This window comes from Panulirus ornatus, chromosome 18 (assembly GCF_036320965.1).
Source record: "Panulirus ornatus isolate Po-2019 chromosome 18, ASM3632096v1, whole genome shotgun sequence".
Taxonomy (NCBI): domain Eukaryota; kingdom Metazoa; phylum Arthropoda; class Malacostraca; order Decapoda; family Palinuridae; genus Panulirus; species Panulirus ornatus.
The window spans coordinates 3,266,198-3,290,247 of NC_092241.1; the positions used below are offsets into that span (position 1 = coordinate 3,266,198).

The 24,050-nt window shown below is 42.5% G+C and overlaps 1 protein-coding gene across 1 annotated transcript in view; it reads right to left on the reverse strand.

Moving 5' to 3' along the window:
• Positions 1-1,527: 1,527 nt before the first annotated feature.
• Positions 1,528-24,050, reverse strand: part of LOC139755182 (uncharacterized) — a 622,641-nt gene continuing 600,118 nt past the window's right edge. Inside the window, 3 exon segments of the mRNA XM_071673354.1 lie at positions 1,528-10,911; positions 10,913-11,645; positions 12,167-12,282. Coding sequence (XP_071529455.1) covers positions 9,199-10,911; positions 10,913-11,645; positions 12,167-12,282 — 2,562 coding nt within the window. The 3' untranslated portion in view covers positions 1,528-9,198.

Consider the following 24,050-nt stretch of genomic DNA (forward strand, 5'->3'; position numbering starts at 1 on the left):
TCCTTTCCAATATATATATATATATATATATATATATATATATATATATATATATATATATATATATTTATGTTTGTATATGTATGCATATGTGTATATGGTGATGTGTATATGTATATGCATGTATAGGTACGTGTATGGGCATTTATGCATATATATGAATATATGAGTGGATGGGCCGTTCTTTGTCCGTTTCCAGGCGCTACCTTGCTGAAATGGGAAACCGCAGTCAATTATAAAAAAAGAATAAGAATTAATATATGTATATACATATATATATATATATATATATATATATATATATATATATATATATATATATACATCTATATATATATATATATATATATATATATATATATATATATATATATAAATATATATATATATATGGGAGTGGATTTAGCAGCGGATAGAACCATGGAAGCGGAAGTGGATCATAGGGTGGAGGAGAGGGAGAAAATTCTGGGAACGTTGAAGAATGTGTGGAAGTCGAGAACATTATCTCGGAAAGCAAAAATGGCTATGTTTCAAAGAATAGTGCTTCCAACAATGTTATATGGTTGCGAGGCGTGGGCTATGGACAGAGTTGTGCGCAGGAAGGTGGATGTGTTGGAAATGAGATGTTTGAGGACAATATGTGGTGTGAGGTGGTTTGATTGAGTAAGTAATAATAGGGTAAGAGAGATGTGTGGTAATAAAAAGACTGTGGTTGAGAGAGCAGAAGAGGGCGTTTTGAAATGGTTTGGTCACATGGAGAGAATGAGTGAGGAATGATTGATCAAGAGGATATATGTGTCAGAAGTGGAAGGAACGAGGATGTGGGAGACCAAATGGAGGTGGAAAGATGGAGTGAAAAAGATTTTGAGTGATCGGGGCCTGAACATGCAGGAGGGTGAAAGGCGTCAAGGAATAGAGTGAATTGGAACGATGTGGTATACCGCGGTCGACGTGCTGTCAATGGATTGAACCAGGGCATGTGAAGCGTCTGGAGTAAACCATGGAAAGTTCTGTGTGGCCTGGATGTGGAAAGGGAGCTATGGTTTCGGTGCATTATTACATGACAGCTAGAGACTGAGTGTGATCGAATGTGACCTTTGTTGTCTTTTCCTAGCGCTACCTCGCACACATGAGGGGGAGGGGGTTGATACTTCATATGTGGCGAGGTGACGTTGGAAATGAATAAAGGCAGACAGTATGAACTATGTACATGTGTATATATGTATATGTCTGTGTGGGTATATATATATGTATACGTTGAGATGTGTATGTATGTATATTTGCGTGTGTGTACGAGTATGTATATACATGTGTATGTGGGTGGGTTGGGCCAATCTTTCGTCTGTTTCCTTGCGCTACCTCGCTAACGCGGGAGACAGAGACAAAGGGAAATGATAATAATAATGAAACACGATAACTTCCCAAGTGCACTTTCGTGTAATAATCGCATCATCAGGGGAGACACAAGAGAGAAATATAAGTCAGTTGATATACATCGAAGAGACGAAGCTAGGACGCCATTTGGCATGTTTACCAAATGGCGTCGTAGCTTCGTCTCTTCGATATATATCGACAGACTTATTGTGTCTCCCCTGATGATGTGCTTAGTGCACGAAAGTGCACTTGGGAACTTATTGTGTTTCATTTTTCCCGTGGACTCATAGGAATACAAGTGTATGTTTATGGGTTGGGCCATTCTTTCATCTGTTTCTTTGCGCTACCTTGCTGACGGGGGAGACAGCGACTAAGTGTAATAAATAAATACATAAATAAATATATATATATATATATATATATATATATATATATATATATATATATATATATATATACATACATATATATATATATATATATATATATATATATATATATATATATATATATATATAAAAGAAAGAGGCAGGAGGTCAAGAGAAAGTTGCAAGAGGCGAAAAAGAGGGCAAATGAGAGTTGGGGTGAGAGAATATCTTTAAATTTTAGGAAGAATAAAAAGATGTTTTGGAAGGAGGTAAATAAAGTGCGTAAGATAAGAGAACAAATGGGAACATCAGTGAAGGGGGCAAATGGGGAGGTGATAACAAGTAGTGGTGATGTGAGAGATGGAGTGAGTATTTTGAAGGTTTGTTGAATGTGTTTGATGATAGAGTGGCAGATATAGGGTGTTTTGGTCGAGGTGGTGTGCAAAGTGAGAGGGTTAGGGAGAATGATTTGGTAAACAGAGAAGAGGTAGTAAAAGCTTTTCAGAAGATGAAAGCCGGCAAGGCAGCGGGTTTGAATGGTATTGCAGTGTATTTTATTAAAAAAGGGGGCGACTGTATTGTTGACTGGTTGGTAAGGTTATTTAATGTATGTATGACTCATGGTGAGGTGCCTGAGGACTGGCGGAATGCTCGCATAGTGCCATTGTACAAAGGCAAAGGGGGTAAGAGTGAATGCTCAAATTACAGAGGTATAAGTTTGTTGAGTATTCCTGGGAAATTATATGGCAGGGTATTGATTGAGAGGGTGAAAGCATGTACAGAGCATCAGATTGGGGAAGAGCAGTGTGGTTTCAGATGTGGTAAAGGATGTGTGGATCAGTTGTTTGCTTTGAAGAATGTATGTGAGAAATACTTAGAAAAGCAAATGGATTTGTATGTAGCATTTATGGATCTGGAGAAGGCATATGATAGAGTTGATAGAGATGCTCTGTGGAAGGTATTAAGAATATATGGCGTGGGAGTTAAGTTGTTAGAAGCAATGAAAAGTTTTTATCGAGGATGTAAGGCATGTGTACGTTTAGGAAGAGGAAAGTGATTGGTTCTCAGTGAATGTTGGTTTGCGGCAGGGGTGCATGATGTCTCTATGGTTGTTTAATTTGTTTATGGATGGGGTTGTTAGGTAGGTGAATGCAAGAGTTTTGGAAAGAGGGGCAAGTATGCAGTCTGTTGTGGATGAGAGAGCTTGGGAAGTGAGTCAGTTGTTGTTCGCTGATGATACAGCTCTGGTGGCTGATTCGGGTGAGAAACTACAGAAGCTGGTGACTGAGTTTGGTAAAGTGTGTGGAAGAAGAAAGCTGAGAGTAAATGTGAATAAGAGCAAGGTTATTAGGTACAGTAGGGTTGGGGGACAAGTCAATTGGGAGGTAAGTTTGAATGGAGAAAAACTGGAGGACGTGAAGTGTTTTAGATATCTGGGAGTGGATTTGGCAGCGGATGGAACCATGGAAGTGGAAGTGAATCATAAGGTGGGAGAGGGGGTGAAAGTTCTGGGAGCGTTGAAAACTGTGTGGAAGTCGAGAACGTTATCTTGGAAAGCAAAAATGGGTGTTTGAAGGAATACTGGTTCCAACAATGTTATCTGGTTGCGAGGCGTGGGCTATAGATAGAGTTGTGCGGAGGAGGGTGGATGTGCTGGAAATGAGATGTTTGAGGACAATATGTGGTGTGAGGTGGTTTGATCGAGTAAGTAATGAAAGGATAACAGAGATGTGTGATAATAAAAAGAGTGTGGTTGAGAGAGCATATATGTATATATATATATATATATATATATATATATATATATATATATATATATATATATATATATATGTGTGTGTGTGTGTGTGTGTGTGTGTGTGTGTGTGTGTGTGTGTATTTGAGTATGTGTAGATTTTAGATAGAAAAGTAGACCATCAGAGGTATAATAGTAAGAAGTTTCTCAAAGTCAACTCAGATCATATGGTAATATCATTGTTAAGGATTAAGACATGGTGGGTATACAGACTAAGGGAAATAATACAAAATGATATAAAGGTAAGAGTGGAGAGGCTCAATGAACATGAAACATGGGTGCTGGAAGAACTGGCTGAAGCTGAAGACGTGAGGATGATGTGGATGGTATGTGGTGCTCCTTCAAGGAAAGTTCGTTTATAACAGCGGAGAATGTGTGTAGTTAGAAAGTGAAAAGGAAAGGTGGGGGGGAAAGAAGAGGTAAATTAGGCAGTAAGAATGAACAGGGGAAACATATATAATCTTTCTTACAAATTTTTTTAGGGAAAGAAACAAATGGAATGAAACTAAGGAAAGGACAGCATGGGAGGGAAAGGAAAGCCAAACAAAGATAAGGGAAAAATATGTAGTAATTATGAAATACTTTATGGAAAGAACTGCAAAATGAAAGGGAAAAAATTGGTAGATGTAAGAAAATCATGATATGTAGGAGAGGACTTTCTGACTGAATCGGATGTTTTAATTGATGGAAGTGTACCTTGAAAGGGTGATGGCACCAGAGGATAAGTGAGTGAGGCATGGGGATGGAGAGAGGAGGAAGAGAAACTTTCAGTAAATAAACATTATCTAAGGATAAGGTAAAAGTAGCTATATTCAAGTTAATGACTGTTAAAGTCCCTGAAGGGGATAACATAGCAACAGAAACATTGAAATTCTTTGGTGCTGTGGCAATAGACCGGATGCAAAAGATATGTCTTTGTTCTTGGGAAAGTGAGAAGGTGCCAGGGGACCGTATGCAGAAAAATTCTTAGATATCTGCTTATCTTTATGCTTAGCTGAGCAAGTGACTTAAGGGCCACACAGAAAAGGACTAAGCACGATGCTTAGCAAAACTCAAGCATAATATTCAAGACGTATGAAATGCAGTTTGGGTCAAAATTTGTCGTCTGCTAAGCAAATACTTAAGCGTAGGGCAGCTTTCAGAAACATGCTTAGCAAAATTCTTAAAGTTAATTAAAATTCTTTGGAGTTAAGCATACTTAAGCATTCTAAGAAGTTTTCTGCATACGACCCCAGATGACTTTACAGGAGCACTGATAGCACCCTCGTAGAAAGGTAAGCATGATGAGGTTGCGTGGAAAGACCAGAGAGAAACCAGTTTATTAAACACAACAGGGAAGGTGTTCAAGATACCTTTTACTGGGAGTGTGGGGAAGACAACAGTGTGTTGGGTAAGTGAGGAGCAAGGAGGTTCTACGAAAGGTAGAAGATATGTAAATCAACTTTGTCTGTGAAGTTGGTAGCAGAAAAGTGTATAGCAAGAAGAAAGACATAGTGTAGATTCCATGGCATTTTTGGTGGTACTGAAAATAATTTGTTGCGTACTCATGAACTTGCTGGACGCAACAGAATTATTCTACAGAAATATGAAGCCTGTGTAAAGGTGAATGGTAGGTTGAGTGTAAATTCTGAAAGAGGTTGAGAAGTGAGCGAGACGGCTGTGTGATGTCAATTTTAGCATTTCAGAACATGCATTTATGAGGCAGAGAGAAACAGAAAAAAAAGGCAAAAATAGCAAGAGACGGAGCTAAACTTAAGCTGAATGAAAAAAGTTTAGTTATGTTGACTGATTGCATTGCAAGTGATCAATTCAGTCCTAATAGCGGTGAGTGACGGGTGTTTGAAAAATGAATTCTTTAAGATGTGTGAAAGAAGGGAGTTGAAGGTAAATGCTGGTAAGTGGAAGGTAACGGTTTAAAGAGGAAGGAGAGAGAGAAACAATAAAGTTTGGGATACCATACATAATAGATATGGTGAGAAGAACTGCATGGATGGTGAACTGCTGGAAGGTTTTAAGGATTATAGATATTTATGATTGTTAATATACTAGCATGGTAAAAAGGAAAGGGAAGCAAGCTAAAGGGGATAATTTTTCTTGGGGGAAAGGAGACTGGATCCTTGTTTGGAGAAAATTGTGAATGGGAAGAATGTGACCAGAAAAAGAAAAATACTGAAGGGCAGCTTCGCTCTGCCAGCCTAACGTTCGAAAGTGAGACGGACAGTGAATGAATGAATCAGTCATTTCTAGGATTCAGTCTGTATAAGTGTCATGGATGCTTATGGCATTACCAAGTGGGGTGGCATAAGCATTGGTTTAGTACTGCATTAAAGGTATGGGATGACAGAGAGACAGATTGGATTAAAGAAATACAATGGGATGGTTTGGTTAAGGGGAGAAGTTAATTATTGGATGGTAAAGAATACATAGGGAACTGGGACAGAGGGAACTAAGTTGGGGAAGAGAACCGACATTTGGGAAAAGAAAATGAGAGAGTACAATGGGAGAAAGAGCTGGGTAGGTACAAAGTAGCTGGAACAAATGTTTACGAATGGTAGCCAGGGACTTTTCTGTCGGAATTATCCTTCCGTGGAGGGATGATCGTGGAAGCAATGATACAGATAGATGGCCCAGGATATATATATATATATATATATATATATATATATATATATATATATATATATATATATATATATATATAACCAGGGCATGTGAAGCAGCTGGGTGACACCACAGGAAGGTCTGTGGGGCCTGGTTGTGGAAAGGGGATATGGTTTTGGTGCATTGCACATGACAAAAAGAGAACAAATGTGAGCACATGCGGCCTTTTTTCATCTATTCCTGGCACTGCCATGCTATTGTGGGAAATGGTGGACAAGTAAAAATAATATGTACTTATTTATGTGTTTGTGTGTGTACATAAGTAAATTTCTTGAGCTACAAGATTTATATAAAATGTGTTGAGATATATTCTTAGGTGTCATCTGAATAGAAATCATATGCTAGAGGCTGTTACCAAGGGAATAAGTTAAGAAGAAAATAGACCTCTCTTATGATTCCATGATGATAGCCACTGCCTTAACAATACCCTTATATGACTCTCCTTGCATCAACGGTGCTTGTAATAACAATTTGGTTACCAGGTAATCTTAAGCGACAGCTGCAAAATTCAATACGTATATATATATATATATATATATATATATATATATATATATATATATATATATATATATATATATGTATATATATGTATATATATATTTCATCTGTCAATGCAAACATTCAATCCTCAACAAGACAGAGCTATTATAATGAGCATGAAAATTTTAACCAAATGGATATCTTATATCCAAATTGTATTACTATAGGCCTATGTCTGTACAGTCTGTATTATTCATTCCTAATCCTACAAACCCTTTGTTTTCCATAGATTTTTCTTGTATTCCCACTGCACAGCAGTGGGAGCACATGGATTCATGTCCATCTGTTAATCTGTCCCTCTGTCCGTCTTGGCGAGCAACATTTTGCTGTTAAACACACACGTCTGCACTTCTGTACATTAATGCTTGTAATGATCCGCTTGAAGTTTGATGTTTTTGATGTAAATTTTCTCTTCATCATTATTGGATTCCTTGCAACATTTGGCATATATTCATGGGTACATCAAATCATTAGGTACACTAGTTCTAAACCAATTTAGGTACAGTGGTTACATATGTGTTTCACAAACACAATTCTGATTGCTCGTGTTAATCAGTCACTTTATGACAGGCACTACAGAAGCTTTTTTCTAAACTTTCTCTGGATATGTTGATAGTTTATTCTCACTAATTCTGTTCAGGTAGGTACCCAGAAGTCAGTTGGTCTGCTATCACTGCTGCCAGTAGAGCCAAATCACTGTCGTCATTCGTTTCCACTTTATATAGGTACTAGACAATCAATCGTATTCATATATCATATATTTTTCTAACCAGTACATCAAGTGGGCTGCCACCACTGACGGACACACAACCCTGTTGCTTGTGCACTGAGAGCGATTTTACGTTATTGCTTTGAATTCAATTCCGATCCAGTAAGTACACAAATCCAAAGGATACACTTATAATCCATTTTCACACGTAAAACAACTGCAACACCTTCAAATATCGTCAACATGAATGATTCAGACACAGTAGCTAACAAGTGTCACCTAGAAACATTGGCACATAAGGTTTACATCGAGCTTTCCACTCTCCCTTTGTACATAATGATAAAGAAAACGACAGGCTGCCCTGGGAATACTAACCCCCACAAAAGTTCACTTACCATAGTTCAAATCTCTAAGAATATACACAACTCACAGTTGAGAAAACTAGTAAAAGAAAATTAGAAAAATTGTAACAGCAAAATATAGGCCTATGTATTTCATTCCCTTCACTACAACCTTTGGTTCAAGCAACGGTCCCAGGGTCCTGTGGAATATGATCACCGCACACAGAAGGCTAGGCCTCCTCGTGCCGTGTCTTGGCACGAAATTGAAATTAAGAATGATGCAGTGGGTGCCATTTTAGGAGGGTGGGTGAGTCCTCATGCCAGCCACTAGGGGCCACTGAGGATTCGGGGAGGCATATCCCACACGCGAATTAAAAGTCATCACCCCGCCCGCCTCTTGAGTGACTCAGCTCGACGCCTGGCTTTGCTTTTGGGGCACAAACGTGGCCTATGCAATTGCCAGGCTTCGTTACACATTGCATATATATTGCATTTGCATATGTTATGGTTGAGTGCATAGGAGGAGTGTGTCAGCGATTCAGTTTGTCCACTGCTCTGTGGCCATCCAGGCCCTTAAGGATCATGCCTCTCAGATCACTAGAAAGAACTCCATAAAACAGCACTCCCTGAGTTGGAAGAGGCAACCATGTATACACGAGTAAAGTTGAGGGTCACAACTGAGACAAGAAAGTACGGTGAGAAATGAGGGAAAAGAGTGACCCTAGACACAATACATGAGGAAATTACGAGTCCTCCTACAGACACAACATCATTCTGGTTCATTCAGAAGCCGTAAAAAGACAACCATCTCACACTGGGCAGCCCTCACACGTTGAAGGAACACCACCACACATAGGACAGCCCTCACACAGTGAAGGAGGAAAGGACAGAACAGGGAAGACTATGTGGGTCACTGAGAGTAAGAAAGGAAGATGAACCACAAATACAAGACAGTATTTACCCACAGGATATAAAAAGCACAACTCTTTTATCAGGAGTTAAATTTATATCACGGTCGTTAAAACCATTGAGTTATCAGTATCGGTTGAATTGAGCTTATAAATTGTGAAACTGGGTATTTAAACTGGAAATGCCCACAGTGAACGACAGTACCTAAAAATAATTGAGTAAAAATCGCCATTAGAACGTCTGGCCTTCAGTGAGGTATACCCCCAGTCGTTGTAACACATATAGAGAAGGATCGTTAAACAATCCTGGTACTGGTTACGGCCACACCTGGTAGGTTCAGAAGGCCTATAATCGTTGGTACAGTACTAGGAACAGTGGGCAGAAGGGCAGGGCGGGGGTGGGGGGAGAGCAGGTGCAGCGCTATCAGGGGTGTCGTGGGGTGACCAGAGGGTCCGGGGAGCTCTCAGGTGAATGTGAGGGTGAGGGTGTGAGCCATGGTCAGTAGTACTGGTAATGGTATGATGGGGGTGGGGAGGAATGGTTATGATGTCGGGCATATGGGGAAGATGGGTACTGGGAGTACGGGGAGGATCTATCCTTACTAATCTGGGGAGTTGGGGTGAGAGGGGGTCCTGGGGTACTGGGTTGCAGGGGTAGAGATCCCCCTGTAACGAATACCTCCCCATGGGTGTGGGTGGTGAAGGAAGGTGACAACTCGGGTCTAGGTATTGGAGACATTTGTCGCGAGGTAAATAATGGTGAATGAGGTGCGGGAGCCACAATACGGCTGATGGGAGGTAATGGGGGATTAGCTGTAGGGGAGAGTGGGGGGCTTCCTACCCCTCCTCGCTCCACCATACCCAGAGTCACAAGAGGTGACATTTGTCCATGTGGGGAAAGTTGGGAGTATGGTGGCAGCTGAGTGTGGGGAGACAGCTGGTTGTGAGGAGAGAGTTGGTTGTGAGGTGACAGCTGATTGTGCGGTGATAGCTGATTATCAGGCGACAGCTGGTTGTGCGGAGAAAGTTGTGAATGCGGAGACATCCCACGGGTGGCAGGGTGGCCGTGACTGGGAGACATGGCTCTGTGAATATCAGGGTCGTGTCGCGGGAGGGTAAGGTCAAGGGAGTGACGGTCGTCTGGGTGGGAGTCAGCCACATACACAGTAGTGCAGACAGAGCCTGGTCTGAGTGCCTCACTTGTGTAGGTCACCGTGCGGCCCGTCATACTGAGGTCCATGGTGTGGGAGGGAACTCGCTCTAGTTCGTAGAGCTGTGCACGACCAGACTGGTGGCCCACCTCCCCATGATATCGTTGCTGGAGACTGGCAAGGTCGGCTGGTCTTAAGAAAAGGTTCGCCCGTGTCATATCAACACACTGGTCGAGGGGCACAGGTGACCGTAGGCCATCAGCGGTTACTAGATATGAACGCAGAGCATCTGGCGTCGGGCTGGGTGAAAGGTAAGGCGACCGTGGAGGCTCTGGAGAACGCAGTGCAGGTAGTCCTCGAAAGTCATGAGGCTGCAGCTCTGGTAGTGGAAGCTGGTCGGCCAGGTGGTCATGACGAGGAGACAGCTGCCCACTTTCACCCATGGGGTCCAGCCCCATTGAAGCCTCGGAGTCATCCAGCTGACTGGGTAAGCAGTGCTCTTGACTCACGGGAGTCAGCTCCGCATGGCGGTAGTGTTTGTAACTCATATCTACACCCACTGATAGCGAAGACGGTAATGACACTGGCAGCCCTTGAGACACCGGCAACTGGTCCAGCACTTGCAGCGTCGGCTCCAGCCCACCACTGGAACTGAGCGGGGTAGGTGGGGCCATGGGCGTGCCGGGGTCAACCGGCGTGGCTGGGGTCGGTGGTGGCAGGTCGTCTGACTTGACTAAAGTGAGATTATGAGCGTGGTCTGAGTGCTGGCCCTGGTGGTGTGAGTGGTGTAAGTCATCACCGACTGAGGAGGGAGGGAGGTGGTCCAGAGCTGCATGCAGATTGTCTTGCAAGTCGTGGCTTAACTGGTCGTTCAGGTCACGACTGCCTATTGTCTCATGGACCACCATGACTTCGGGTAAGTCCCGCGGGTCGTACTCACGCTCCAAAGTGTACTCCAGGTGTGCTCGCTCGTCGTCAGCAGCGCTGGTGTATTTTATGTGTGTCGCAAGAGCTGCATCATGAGGGAGTATCTGCTCCATGGAGGTGACCACAGTGGTAGGGTGGCAACGGGGAGTACCGGCCACTGTACCCCAGTAGGCGGTCTTGGCTACCTAAACTTCTTCCGTCCATCTTCATGGTCTGTTCTGCCACGTTGAGTGCCGCCTCCACCAGAAGCGACGCGTTAGACTCCCGTCGGTACAATTTCTCCTCCCCGGTGCTCTCCTCCTCTTTCTTTCTCTTCTGCATCAGTTCCTCTTCCAAGCGGTCGTCGAAGTCATAAACATCGCGAGCGTCATTAGTATCGTAATCTCGGTCTTGCATATCTGATGGGTCGCCCAGCCATTTGCGCGATCCTTTACTAACCAGACGCGTTGCTGTCGTTGCGTATTTGGTTACATATCCGTGTAACGTCGCTGCAGGCGGTAGTTTGGCAGCAGCTGCAGCAAGGAGAAGGTCTGCTCTGGACGCCGGAGGCGTATCGCTTGTGCTAAGCGAAGCCAGGGGAGGATCGGTGCTGTGTGAGTCGTCATCTTGAACCGATGGCTCAGCAGGGGTGGTTGCTGGGGTTGGCTGCTGCCCTAGACCGTCTGAACTGTTCTGGTTGGGCAGGTTATTTGGCACCTTCCCCCGGCCTGGGTCATTCACCAACCCACCAGAGTATGAGTCGAAAGTGTAAGGGATGCAGCGTTCTATGGGTGGCATGCTGTCGCCGCTGTAGCCATGCACCTTCTTATAATGAAACTGTAAACACTGCTTGGTGGTGAAGGCAGCGTTACAGCTGGTTTCGGCGCACCTGCAGATACAGTAAATACTTTAGTTCACTATTCATGTAACAATATTATTCATTAAACAAACTTAGATGAGAAATCACAAGTACTTTCGTATGAAGGTAGCCATCATTACTATGGATTAGTACTTTACATCAAATAATATAAATGAAAATATTCAGATATCGTTCACTATCTTTTACAAAACTCCCAGCCCATGTCCCACCACTACTGTACCTATCCTCAGCCCCGAGTAGCCCGTAACTCAGCTCATAACCCACCCATTTACAGTACCTGTAGCTCCCGACCCACTCCCTCACTCCCCCTTCATACTACCTCGTTATCTAAATCAAGCCCCGGTCCATCACTGCAGTCCATGTTCTTACTGGTTAAACTAACCTTTGCCAGAGCCCCTGACCACCTCATCCACTAACCTCTAACCTGACGTTGACCTACTAGCCAAACTCTGGCCCCCAAGCCCTGAGGCACCAGAGCATACCCTGGTCCCCAGACACAGCCTTGCCACACCCAGCCCTGACTCACGTACCTGAAGGGCTTCACGCCTGAGTGTGTGAGCATGTGTATCTTGAGGTTGCTCTTGTTCTGGAACATCTTGCCGCATCGGTCACAGGTGGCGCCCGTACTCAGGTCCTGCAAAGTGGCCTTCAACTATATTTTTGTCTCTGCTGTAACCATAAGCATAAGAAGCATGAAGCATCACATGTATGAGTATATAAGGAAAATGGAGGCTGTATTATGATATAGTGTAGTTCGAAGTGAGGGGAATTACCACCAGGAAAGGTACAAATACAAAACAAAATATTGTAATCTGGCGGTGAGTTGCGAACAAAGAGTCCAGGTTGTATTAAGAAAAGCCTCATGTATCATATACAGTGAGTCATATCGGCTGGTGGAGGAACGCAAGGGTGGGAGGGAAACACAGCTCGTAAACATTACGAGAGGAAAGTCTCTCTGGTGATGAACATGTAGGATAAGATCATGAGGTTGTTTTGGATAACCACGAAACTACAGAGGAAATTACCGTCAGATGGAGACAGTAGGTATCACAGAGGCATCAGTGATATTTACTGGAATGATTAGTGGATACATGTGGGCAAAGAGAAACAAGGCATCTCGAAGGAACAACAGGGAAATGCAGAGAACTCAGGTGACACCAAGAGGCACTAAACACCAGGATACTTTGAGAAGTTCTGTGGCCATCAAGAAATGTTGGAAGGTGAAGAGTGATTTTAAGGAAACGCCAGAAAAAGCTTAGGATCAGGAAGGTTGCCAAGGAGGTGCAAGGGATCTCAGACCACTTACAAAACAATGAAGGACGTGAGAGAATACCAAAAGACGCAGAGAAACTAGGAAATGCTTTCAATAGCTATGTAATGCAAGAGAATCTCACAAAAAAATCAAAGAAATTAAGTCATTTTCTCTTCAAGTGATCATCTTGAATGCTAGTTACTAGGAGTGTCAGGAAACATTAGAGGGGCTCATGAGAATATAATGAGACACCAGGGAACCCCAAGAACCACAAGTAATACCCGGGCAAGGCTGAGGTAACATGACAAACCCAGCGACACCCATCGATGTAGGGAAACGTAAATTGACCGTCACGAAACGCCAGTGTGTCAAGATGAATAATAGAACACCAGAAAATAAGACTAAATGCCACGATATTCCAAGGAGGGAGTGACCGGAGAAAAAAGAGCGCTGGGAGACACCCGGAGATGGAAGAGGACACTACAGGATGCCAGGAGAGAAAAGGAGATCGTGAGAGTCTCAGCGGAGGACAAAGAAGTGCCACGGTAAAACTTGAGGAGCGCCAGGAGGTACTTAAGGATTTGTTTGATATATCCGGAGCTGATATGGAACATTAGAGGAAAAGATCTGAGATCACCGGAAGATACTGTATTTTCAGAAGAGTTTGGAAGGAATTAAGGTTTTTAGGTTGTTTAGAGAAGTAAGAGACAGTAGAAAGTCAGGAAATGAAACACTGAAACTAGATCAGGAATGTTCATCAAGATATAAGAGATGTAAGGAAAGACAGAACAGGAGACACAAAGAGACTCTATAGGACACCAAAGCATGCAAGGCACTTGAGGAGACTGAGAGAGACTAGAGAATATGAGACACCAGAGGTTAATAAGAAGCTAACATCTTCCAGGACACAGTGGAGGTTATCATATAATTCCAGGGGAAAAAAAGATTGAAAAAAAAAGAGAGATGGCGATAGGAGACACAATATAACGCTAAACTTGGATAAATCATAAGCTACCATACGATGCCAAACCACACTAGAGTAGCAGGATACATTAGAGAAACACCTGTGGTCCTTTAACGATGGTGGATAACACCATTAAAAAAATGCTGAGGGAAGATGGAACACACTAGAGGATGTTGAGAGACTTCAGCACTTCTACAGACGTCATGTGATGAAGGACGATGCTCACAAAGATTTTAGACACGAATGAAACTGGAGAAAGTGACGAGGGACGACGTACAAGATGGCCTCGGTAGAAATTAGGCGACACCATAAGTAGCTATCAGACACTGGAAAACACCAACGAATGGCAAGAGGTTCCACAGGACAAGTGGGAGCACAAGTAGAGGCCAGGAGACACTAGGGAGCAACAAAAGAAGCTACATGACGTGAAAGAAACAAAGATTCTGGCAACGCCAAACGCCTCTGGGATACATTAACGGACACTATTACATCAGGAAACTCTGTGAGATGCTAAAACCCACCACGGATGACAGGAGATCTCGAGGGACATTAGTAAACGCCGGGAGAAAGGTGGAAAACATCAACAAATGTAAAATGAGAAACCGGAAGACCCCAGAGGACATCAGCAAGAGTGAGAAAATAGAATGTAAAACACTATGCGATGTTGGGAACCCCAAAGGACAGTTTAAATACTAACTGAATCACCCTAAGAGGGGGATATGATAACTAGATTAGAAATATTACATATATGTGATGTCAGAAGGACACAAGGAAGTGTTAAAAGACATAACAGAAAGCCAGGAAACGCTGGAAAACACTATGGAAACCCAAGGGACGCAACCAGGAACCATGGTACACGGTACACCAGAAAAATCAAGATGATGCTAGGGGACATGAGGGAACTTCCAGGTACCAAAGGAAGTCACAATACCGAGGAATGCCAGAAAGAAAAGATATTGTAGTAAAACTTCTCGGGAATTTGAAATATACTGATGATACACTAGACATCACAAGTATTAGGGGTCACTAAAAGAAAAATGAGACACACACACACTAATAGAGTCAGGAACATTTGAAAGGCTAGGAAACGCTGAAAAAAATGTACGCGCCAGGTAACACTAGGAAAAAAATGCGAAATGCTACATTGTCACGAAATACATCGGGACAGTAAAACTAAAAGAATTACAAGAATAGTAGACTGCATTAAGAACCGGAGGTAGGCGGTAGGGAACACAGGTTATGCGAGAAGTTACAAGCTGACATCAAAGGGCGCTTGATGACAAGAGGACTTCAGAGGTTGCAGGGAACATTAGTAATTGCTGAGAAACACCAAAGTGTTCGCGTGCTCTGGGAGATACTTGAGAGAGTATAGAGGAGCCAAGGGATATATACCACAGAACACTTGAAGATCCTGTAGGACGCTAAAAAATTCTCTAGTAAAGGAAAAGGCACCAACTGACGCCGTGAAACTGTTTTAAATGCTGAGGAAACTAGGTTTATCGGGAGATATTAGAGGATGGTAGAAGACTGAAGGACAAGAAGAGTTCCCAAATGAAAGAATACCAAAGGACTAGAGTGATGCCAACGGCACTGAGGAAGGACGTCTGAAGTCACGGTGGAACGTTAGGAATGACAAGACTTTGCGAGATGCGACATCACTCAGGTGATGCCAAAGGACCCCAGGAAACAATATCAAATGCTAAAGACACATTATATACTGTATTAGGGAGAAGTGAGTGATGTCGAGGAATGCTAAGGAACCCCCGAGAGACACGGAGCTGCTAGATGATGAAGAATGCTAAAGAAAAAGTAAGAAAAAGAAATATGGAATGGCATAGTACAACGCCAGAAGACACTGGGGAAGGTCGGTAGGCAATGAATAGTCCTAGAGATCTGAGATACCAATAAACAATGCCTGGAGTAATTAAGCAATGTCAAGGCACTAGAGAATGCTGAGACTCAAAGGAAAGCCAAGATCTACAGAACATGAGAAAGAGAGATATTAGGAGACATTGTGGGACGTTACATTAGTGGACAGCCGAAACACTAGGTAACATGAGAAAAAATTTAGAGTATGGAAGAAGACACGAATGTTAAAAGACACCATCGGTCGTCACGATAAATCAAAGAATACAGTGAGACAGCCGAACGAGATGTCTCATCAGAGGGCGTCAGAACACTACAGGAGACTTCATGACATTGACTAAGACACGGTGGTTAGTCAGTAAACACTAAATGACACTAGGATATAACCTGGGGCACCAGAGAACAACAAAGGGACACTGGAGGACATTAGGGAACCCAAGAGACATGTCGGCACCAGGGATGTCTGAAGTTGTTGCCTAGACATCAAGGAAGGTCTGTAACAATAGGGAAACCTGATCCTTAATTTCATCAGCAGACACCAAATGATGCCGGGACACAGTGCAACTCCATGAGACAAAAGATGTTAGGGAATCGTAAGAAAAATAAGGAAGGTACAAACATTATCAGAAATGACAGAAGGTGCTAAGGATTTCAGGTTATATTAGGCAGCACTGGTAAACAAATATCAAATGATGTAATCTTGGAGGATATCGGGACTTCAGGTGGAGATAAGACATGGCAGGAGATATCAAGAGGTATTAGGAAAACCAGGGTAAGCCATGAAACGTCTCTTGGTATACCTTCATCTGTTCCTGGCTTAGGAATATGACCACATGAGGAAGTAAGCATTTCTACTCCTCGGCTGCCGCCCTTGTAAATTGCCATTCACGACTTGCAGAAGATACATGAATAGTATTTCTTTCCATATATTCAGGGTAATATATATATATATATATATATATATATATATATATATATATATAGATCTATTTATTTTATTCATTTTGCTTTGTTGCTGTCTCCCGCGTTAGCGAGGTAGCGCAAGGAAACAGACGAAAGAATGGCCCAACCCACCCACATACACATGTATACACATACACGTCCACACACGCAAATATACATACCTATACATCTCAATGTACACATATATATACACACACAGACATATACATATAGACACATGCACATAATTCATACTGTCTGCCTTTATTTATTCCCATTGCCACCTCGCCACACATGGAATAACAACCCCCTTCCCCCCTCATGTGTGCGAGGTAGCGCTAGGAAAAGACAACAAAGGCCCCATTCGTTCACACGCAGTCTCTAGCTGTCATGTAATAATGCCCGAAACCACAGCTCCCTTCCCACAACGAGGCCCCACAGAACTTTCCATGGTTTACCCCAGACGCTACACATTCCCAGGTTCAATCCATTGACAGCACGTCGACCCCGGTATACCACATCGTTCCAATTCACTCTATTCCTTGCCCGCCTTTCACCCTCCTGCATGTTCAGGCCCCGATCACTCAAAATCTTTTTCACTCCATCTTTCAACCTCCAATTTGGTCTGCCACTTCTCGTTCCCTCCACCTGTGAAACAATTATCGTCTTGGTCAATCTTTCCTCACTCATTCTCTCCATGTGACCAAACCATTTCAAAACACCCTCTTCTGCTCTCTCAACCACACTCTTATTTTTTTCCACACATCTCTCTTACCCTATTATTACTTACTCGATCAAACCACCTCACACCACATATTGTCCTCAAACATCTCATTTCCAGCACATCCACCCTCCTGCGCACAACTCTATCCATAGCCCACGCCTCGCAACCATACAGCATTGTTGGAACCACTATTCCTTCAAACATACCCATTTTTGCTTTCCGAGATAATGTTCTCGACCTCCAAACATTCTTCAAGGCTCCCAGAATTTTCGCCCCCTCTCCCACCCTATGATTCACTTCCGCTTCCATGGTTCCATCCGCTGCCACATCCACTCTCAGATATATAAAACACAGTTTTTCTCCATTCAAACTTACCTCCGAATTGACTTGACCCTCAACCCTACTGCACCTAATTATCTTGCTCTTATTCACATTTACTCTTAACTTTCTTCTTTCACACACTCTACCAAACTCAGTCACCAGCTTCTGCAGTTTCTCACATGAATCAGCAACCAGCGCTGTAACATAAGCGAACAACAACTGACTCCTTTCCCAAGCTCTCTCATCCACAACAGACTGCATACTTGCCCCTCTTTCCAAAAATCTTGCATTCACCTCCCTAACAACCCCATCCATAAACAAATTAAACAACCATGGAGACATCACACACCCCTGCCGCAAACCTACATTCACTGAGAACCAATCACTTTCCTCTCTTCCTACACGTACACATGCCTTACATCCTCGATAAAAACTTCTTCTAACAACTTGACTCCCATACCATATATTCTTAATACCTTCCACAGAGCATCTCTATTAACTCTATCATATGCCTTCTCCAGATCCATAAATGGTACATACAAATCCATTTGCTTTTCTAAATATTTCTCACATACATTCTTCAAAGCAAACACCTGATCCACACATCCTCTACCACTTCTGAAACCACACTGCTCTTCCCCAATCTGATGCTCTGTACATACCTTCACCCTCTCAATCAATACCCTCCCATATAATTTACCAGGAATACTCAACAAACTTATACCTCTGTAATTTGAGCACTCACTCTTATCCCCTTTTCCTTTGTACAATGGCACTATGCAGGTATTCAGCCAATCCTCAGGCACCTAACCATGAATCATACATACATTAAATAACCTTACCAACCAGTCAACAATACAGTCACCTCCTTTTTTGATAAATTCCACTGCAATACCATCCAAACCTGCTGCCTTGCCGGCTTTCATCTTCCGCAAAGCTTTTACTTCCTCTTCTCTATTTACCAAATCATTTTCCCTAACACTCTCACTTTGCACACTACCTCGACCAAAACACCCTGTATCTGCCACTCTATCATCAAACACATTCAACAAACCTTGAAAATACTCACTCCATCTCCTTCTCACATCACCACTACTTGTTATCACCTCCCCATTAGCCCCTTTCACTGAAGTTCCCATTTGCTCCCTTGTCTTACGCGCTTTATTTACCTCCTTCCAAAACATCTTTTTATTTTCCCTAAGACTTAATGATACTCTCTCACCCCAACTCTCATTTGCCCTCTTTTTCAGCTCTTGCACCTTTCTCTTGACCTCCTGCCTCTTTCTTTTATACATCTCCCACTCATTTGCATTTTTTCCTTGCAAAAATCGTCCAAATGCCTGTCTCTTCTCTTTCACTAATAATCTTACTTCTTCATCCCACCACTCACTACCCTTTCTAATCAACCCACCTCCCACGCTTCTTATGCCACAAGCATCTTTTGCGCAAGCCATCACTGCTTCCCTAAATACATCCTATTCCTCCCCCACTCCCCTTACATCCTTTGTTCTCACCTTTTTCCATTCTGTGCTCAGTCTCTCCTGGTACTTCTTCACACAAGTTTCCTTCCCAAGCTCACTTGCTCTCACCATTCTCTTCACCCCAACATTCTCTCTTCTTTTCTGAAAACCCCTACAAATCTTCACCTTCGCCTCCACAAGATAATGATCAGACATCCCTCCAGTTGCACCTCTCAGGACATTAACATCCAAAAGTCTCTCTTGCGCGCGCCTATCAATTAACATGTAATCCAGTAACGCTTTCTGGCCATCTCTCCGACTTACATACGTATACTTATGTATATCTCGCTTTTTAAACCAGGTATTCCCAATCACCAGTCCTTTTTGAGCACATAAATCTACAAGCTCTTCACCATTTCCATTTACAACACTGAGCACCCCATGTACACCAATTATTCCCTCAACTGCCACATTACTCACCTTTGCATTCAAATCACCCATCACTATAACCCGGTCTCGTGCATCAAAACCACTAACACACTCATTCAGCTGCTCCCAAAATACTTGCCTCTCATGATCTTTCTTCTCATGCCCAGGTGCATATGCACCAATAATCACCCATCTCTCTCCATCAACTTTCAGTTTTACCCATATCAATCTAGAATTTACTTTCTTACACTCTATCACATACTCCCACAACTCCTGTTTCAGGAGTAGTGCTACTCCTTCCCTTGCTCTTGTCCTCTCACTAACCCCTGACTTTACTCCCAAGACATTCCCAAACCACTCTTCCCCTTTACCCTGAGCCTCGTTTCACTCAGAGCCAAAACATCCAGGTTCCTTTCCTCAAACATACTCCCTATCTCTCCTTTTTTCTCTTCTTGGTTACATCCACACGCATTTAGACACCCCAATCTGAGCCTTCGAGGAGGATGAGCACTCCCTGCGTGACTACTCCTTCTGTTTCCCTTTTTAGAAAGTTAAAATACAAGGAGGGGAGGGTTTCTGGCCCCCCCGTTCCCGTCCCCTTTAGTCGCCTTCTACGATACGTGAGGAATGCGTGTGAAGTATTCTTTCTCCCCTATCCCCAGGGATGATATATATATATATATATATATATATATATATATATATATATATATATATATATATATATATATATATATATATATGTATATATATATATATATATATATATATATATATATATATATATATATATATATATATATATATATATTCTTTCTTTCTTTCGTACTATTCGCCATTTCCCGCGATAGCGAGGTAGCATTAAGAACAGAGGACTGAGCCTTTGAGGGAATATCCTCACCTGGCCCCCTTCTCTGTTCCTTCTTTTGGAAAATTGAAAAAAATGAGAGGGGAGGATTTCCAGCCACCCGCTCCCTCCCCTTTTAGTCGCCTTCTACGACACGCAGGGAATACGTGGGAAGCATTCTTTCTCCCCTATCCCCAGGGATAATATATATATATATATATATATATATATATATATATATATATATATATATATATATATATATATACATATGTATATATATATATATATATATATATATATATATTTCTTTTCTTTCAAACTAATCGCCATTTCCCGTGTTAGCAAGGTAGCGTTAAGAACAGAGAATTGTGCCTCTGAGGGAATATCCTCACCTGGCCCCCTTCTCTGTTCCTTCTTTTGGAAAATTAAAAAAAAAATACAAGAGGGGAGGATTTTCAGCCCCCCGCTTCCTCCCCTTTTAGTTGCCTTTTACGACACGCAGGGAATAGTGGGAAGTATTCTTTCTCCCCTATGCCCAGGGATAATATACAAATATATATATATATATATATATATATATATTTTTTTTTTTTTTTCTTTTAAACTATTCGCCATTTCCCGCGTTAGCGAGGTAGCGTTAAGTACAGAGGACTGGGCCTTTGTGGGATATCCTCACCTGGCCCCCCTCTGTTCCTGCTTTTGGAAAATTAAAAAAAAACGAGAGGGGAGGATTTCCAGCCCCCCGCTCCCTCCCCTTTAGTCACCTTCTGCGACACGCAGGGAATACGTGGGAAGTATTCTTAATCCCCTGTCCCCAGGGATAATATATATATATATATATATATATATATATATATATATATATATATATATATATGTCTCCATGGTTGTTTAATTTGTTTATGGATGGGGTTGTTAGGGAGGTAAATGCAAGAGTTTTGGAAAGAGGGGCAAGTATGAAGTCTGTTGGGGATGAGAGAGCTTGGGAAGTGAGTCAGTTGTTGTTCGCTGATGATACAGCGCTGGTGGCTGATTCATGTGAGAAACTGCAGAAGCTGGTGACTGAGTTTGGTAAAGTGTGTGGAAGAAGAAAGTTAAGAGTAAATGTGAATAAGAGCAAGGTTATTAGGTACAGTAGGGTTGAGGGTCAAGTCAATTGGGAGGTGAGTTTGAATGGAGAAAAACTGGAGGAAGTGAAGTGTTTTAGATATCTGGGAGTGGATCTGGCAGCGGATGGAACCATGGAAGCAGAAGTGGATCATAGGGTGGGGGAGGGGGCGAAAATTCTGGGGGCCTTGAAGAATGTGTGGAAGTCGAGAACATTATCTCGGAAAGCAAAAATGGGTATGTTTGAAGGAATAGTGGTTCCAACAATGTTGTATGGTTGCGAGGCGTGGGCTATGGATAGAGTTGTGCGCAGGAGGATGGATGTGCTGGAAATGAGATGTTTGAGGACAATGTGTGGTGTGAGGTGGTTTGATCGAGTAAGTAACGTAAGGGTAAGAGAGATGCGTGGAAATAAAAAGAGCGTGGTTGAGAGAGCAGAAGAGGGTGTTTTGAAGTGGTTTGGGCACATGGAGAGAATGAGTGAGGAAAGATTGACCAAGAGGATATATGTGTCGGAGGTGGAGGGAACGAGGAGAAGAGGGAGACCAAATTGGAGGTGGAAAGATGGAGTGAAAAAGATTTTGTGTGATCGGGGCCTGAACATGCAGGAGGGTGAAAGGAGGGCAAGGAATAGAGTGAATTGGATTGATGTGGTATACCGGGGTTGATGTGCTGTCAGTGGATTGAATCAAGGCATGTGAAGCGTCTGGGGTAAACCATGGAAAGCTGTGTAGGTATGTATATTTGCGTGTGTGGACGTATGTATATACATGTGTATGGGGGGGGGGTTGGGCCATTTCTTTCGTCTGTTTCCTTGCGCTACCTCGCAAACGCGGGAGACAGCGACAAAGTATAATAAAATAAATAAATAAATATATATATATATATATATATATATATATATATATATATATATATATATATATATATATATATATATATGTTGCTCACCATTGTGAGACGAAGGGTATTCGAGTACTTAGTATTTCGAATAGTTGTTTCCTATTATACAGTCCCATAGCCTAGCGGTTACATGCCTGCCTCTTGCACAGGGGTTCCGGAATCGATCCTGGCTGTTGGAGGTTTGTATGTTCTATGAAGGTGCGCGTTCATATGCACTTTATTCGTATATATATATATATATATATATATATATATATATATATATATATATATTTATTTATACATACATATATATATACATATACATATGTATGTGGTAGAGGATGTGTGGATCAGGTGTTTGCTTTGAAGAATGTATGTGAGAAATACTTAGAAAAGCAAATGGATTTGTATGTAGCATTTATGGATCTGGAGAAGGCATATGATAGAGTTGATAGAGATGCTCTGTGGAAGGTATTAAAAATATATGGTGTGGGAGGCAAGTTGTTAGAAGCAGTGAAAAGTTTTATCGAGGATGTAAGGCATGTGTACGTGTAGGAAGAGAGGAAAGTGATTGGTTCTCACTGAATGTAGGTTTGCGGCAGGGGTGTGTGATGTCTCCATGGTTGTTTAATTTGTTTATGGATGGGGTTGTTAGGGAGGTGAATGCAAGAGTTTTGGAAAGAGGGGCAAGTATGAAGTCTGTTGTGGATGAGAGAGCTTGGGAAGTGAGTCAGTTGTTGTTCGCTGATGATACAGCGCTGGTGGCTGATTCATGTGAGAAACTGCAGAAGCTGGTGGGTTTGGTAAAGTGTGTGAAAGAAGAAAGTTAAGAGTAAATGTGAATAAGAGTAAGGTTATTAGGTACAGTAGGGTTGAGGGTCAAGTCAATTGGGAGGTAAGTTTGAATGAAGAAAAACTGGAGAAAGTAAAGTGTTTTAGATATCTGAGAGTGGATCTGGCAGCGGATGGAACCATGGAAGCGGAAGTGAATCATAGGGTGGGGGAGGGGGCGAAAATCCTGGGAGCCTTGAAGAATGTGTGGAAGTCGAGAACATTATCTCGGAAAGCAAAAATGGGTATGTGTGAAGGAATAGTGGTTCCAACAATGTTGTATGGTTACGAGGCGTGGGCTATGGATAGAGTTTTGCGCAGGAGGGTGGATGTGCTGGAAATGAGATGTTTGAGGACAATGCGTGGTGTGAGGTGGTTTGATCGAGTAAGTAATGTAAGCTTAAGAGAGATGTGTGGAAAAAAAAAGAGCGTGGTTGAGAGAGCAGAAGAGGGTGTTTTGAAATGGTTTGGGCACATGGAGAGAATGAGTGAGGAAAGATTTACCAAGAGGATATATGTGTCGGAGGTGGAGGGAACGAGGAGAAGTGGGAGACCAAATTGGAGGTGGAAAGATGGAATGAAAAAGGTTTTGTGTGATCGGGGCCTGAACATGCAGGAGGGTGAAAGGAGGGCAAGGAATAGAGTGAATTGGATCGATGTGGTATACCGGGGTTGACGTTCTGTCAGTGGATTGAATCAGGGCATGTGAAGCGTCTGGGGTAAATCATGGAATGTTGTGTGGGGCCTGGATGTGGAAAGGGAGCTGTGGTTTCGGGCATTATT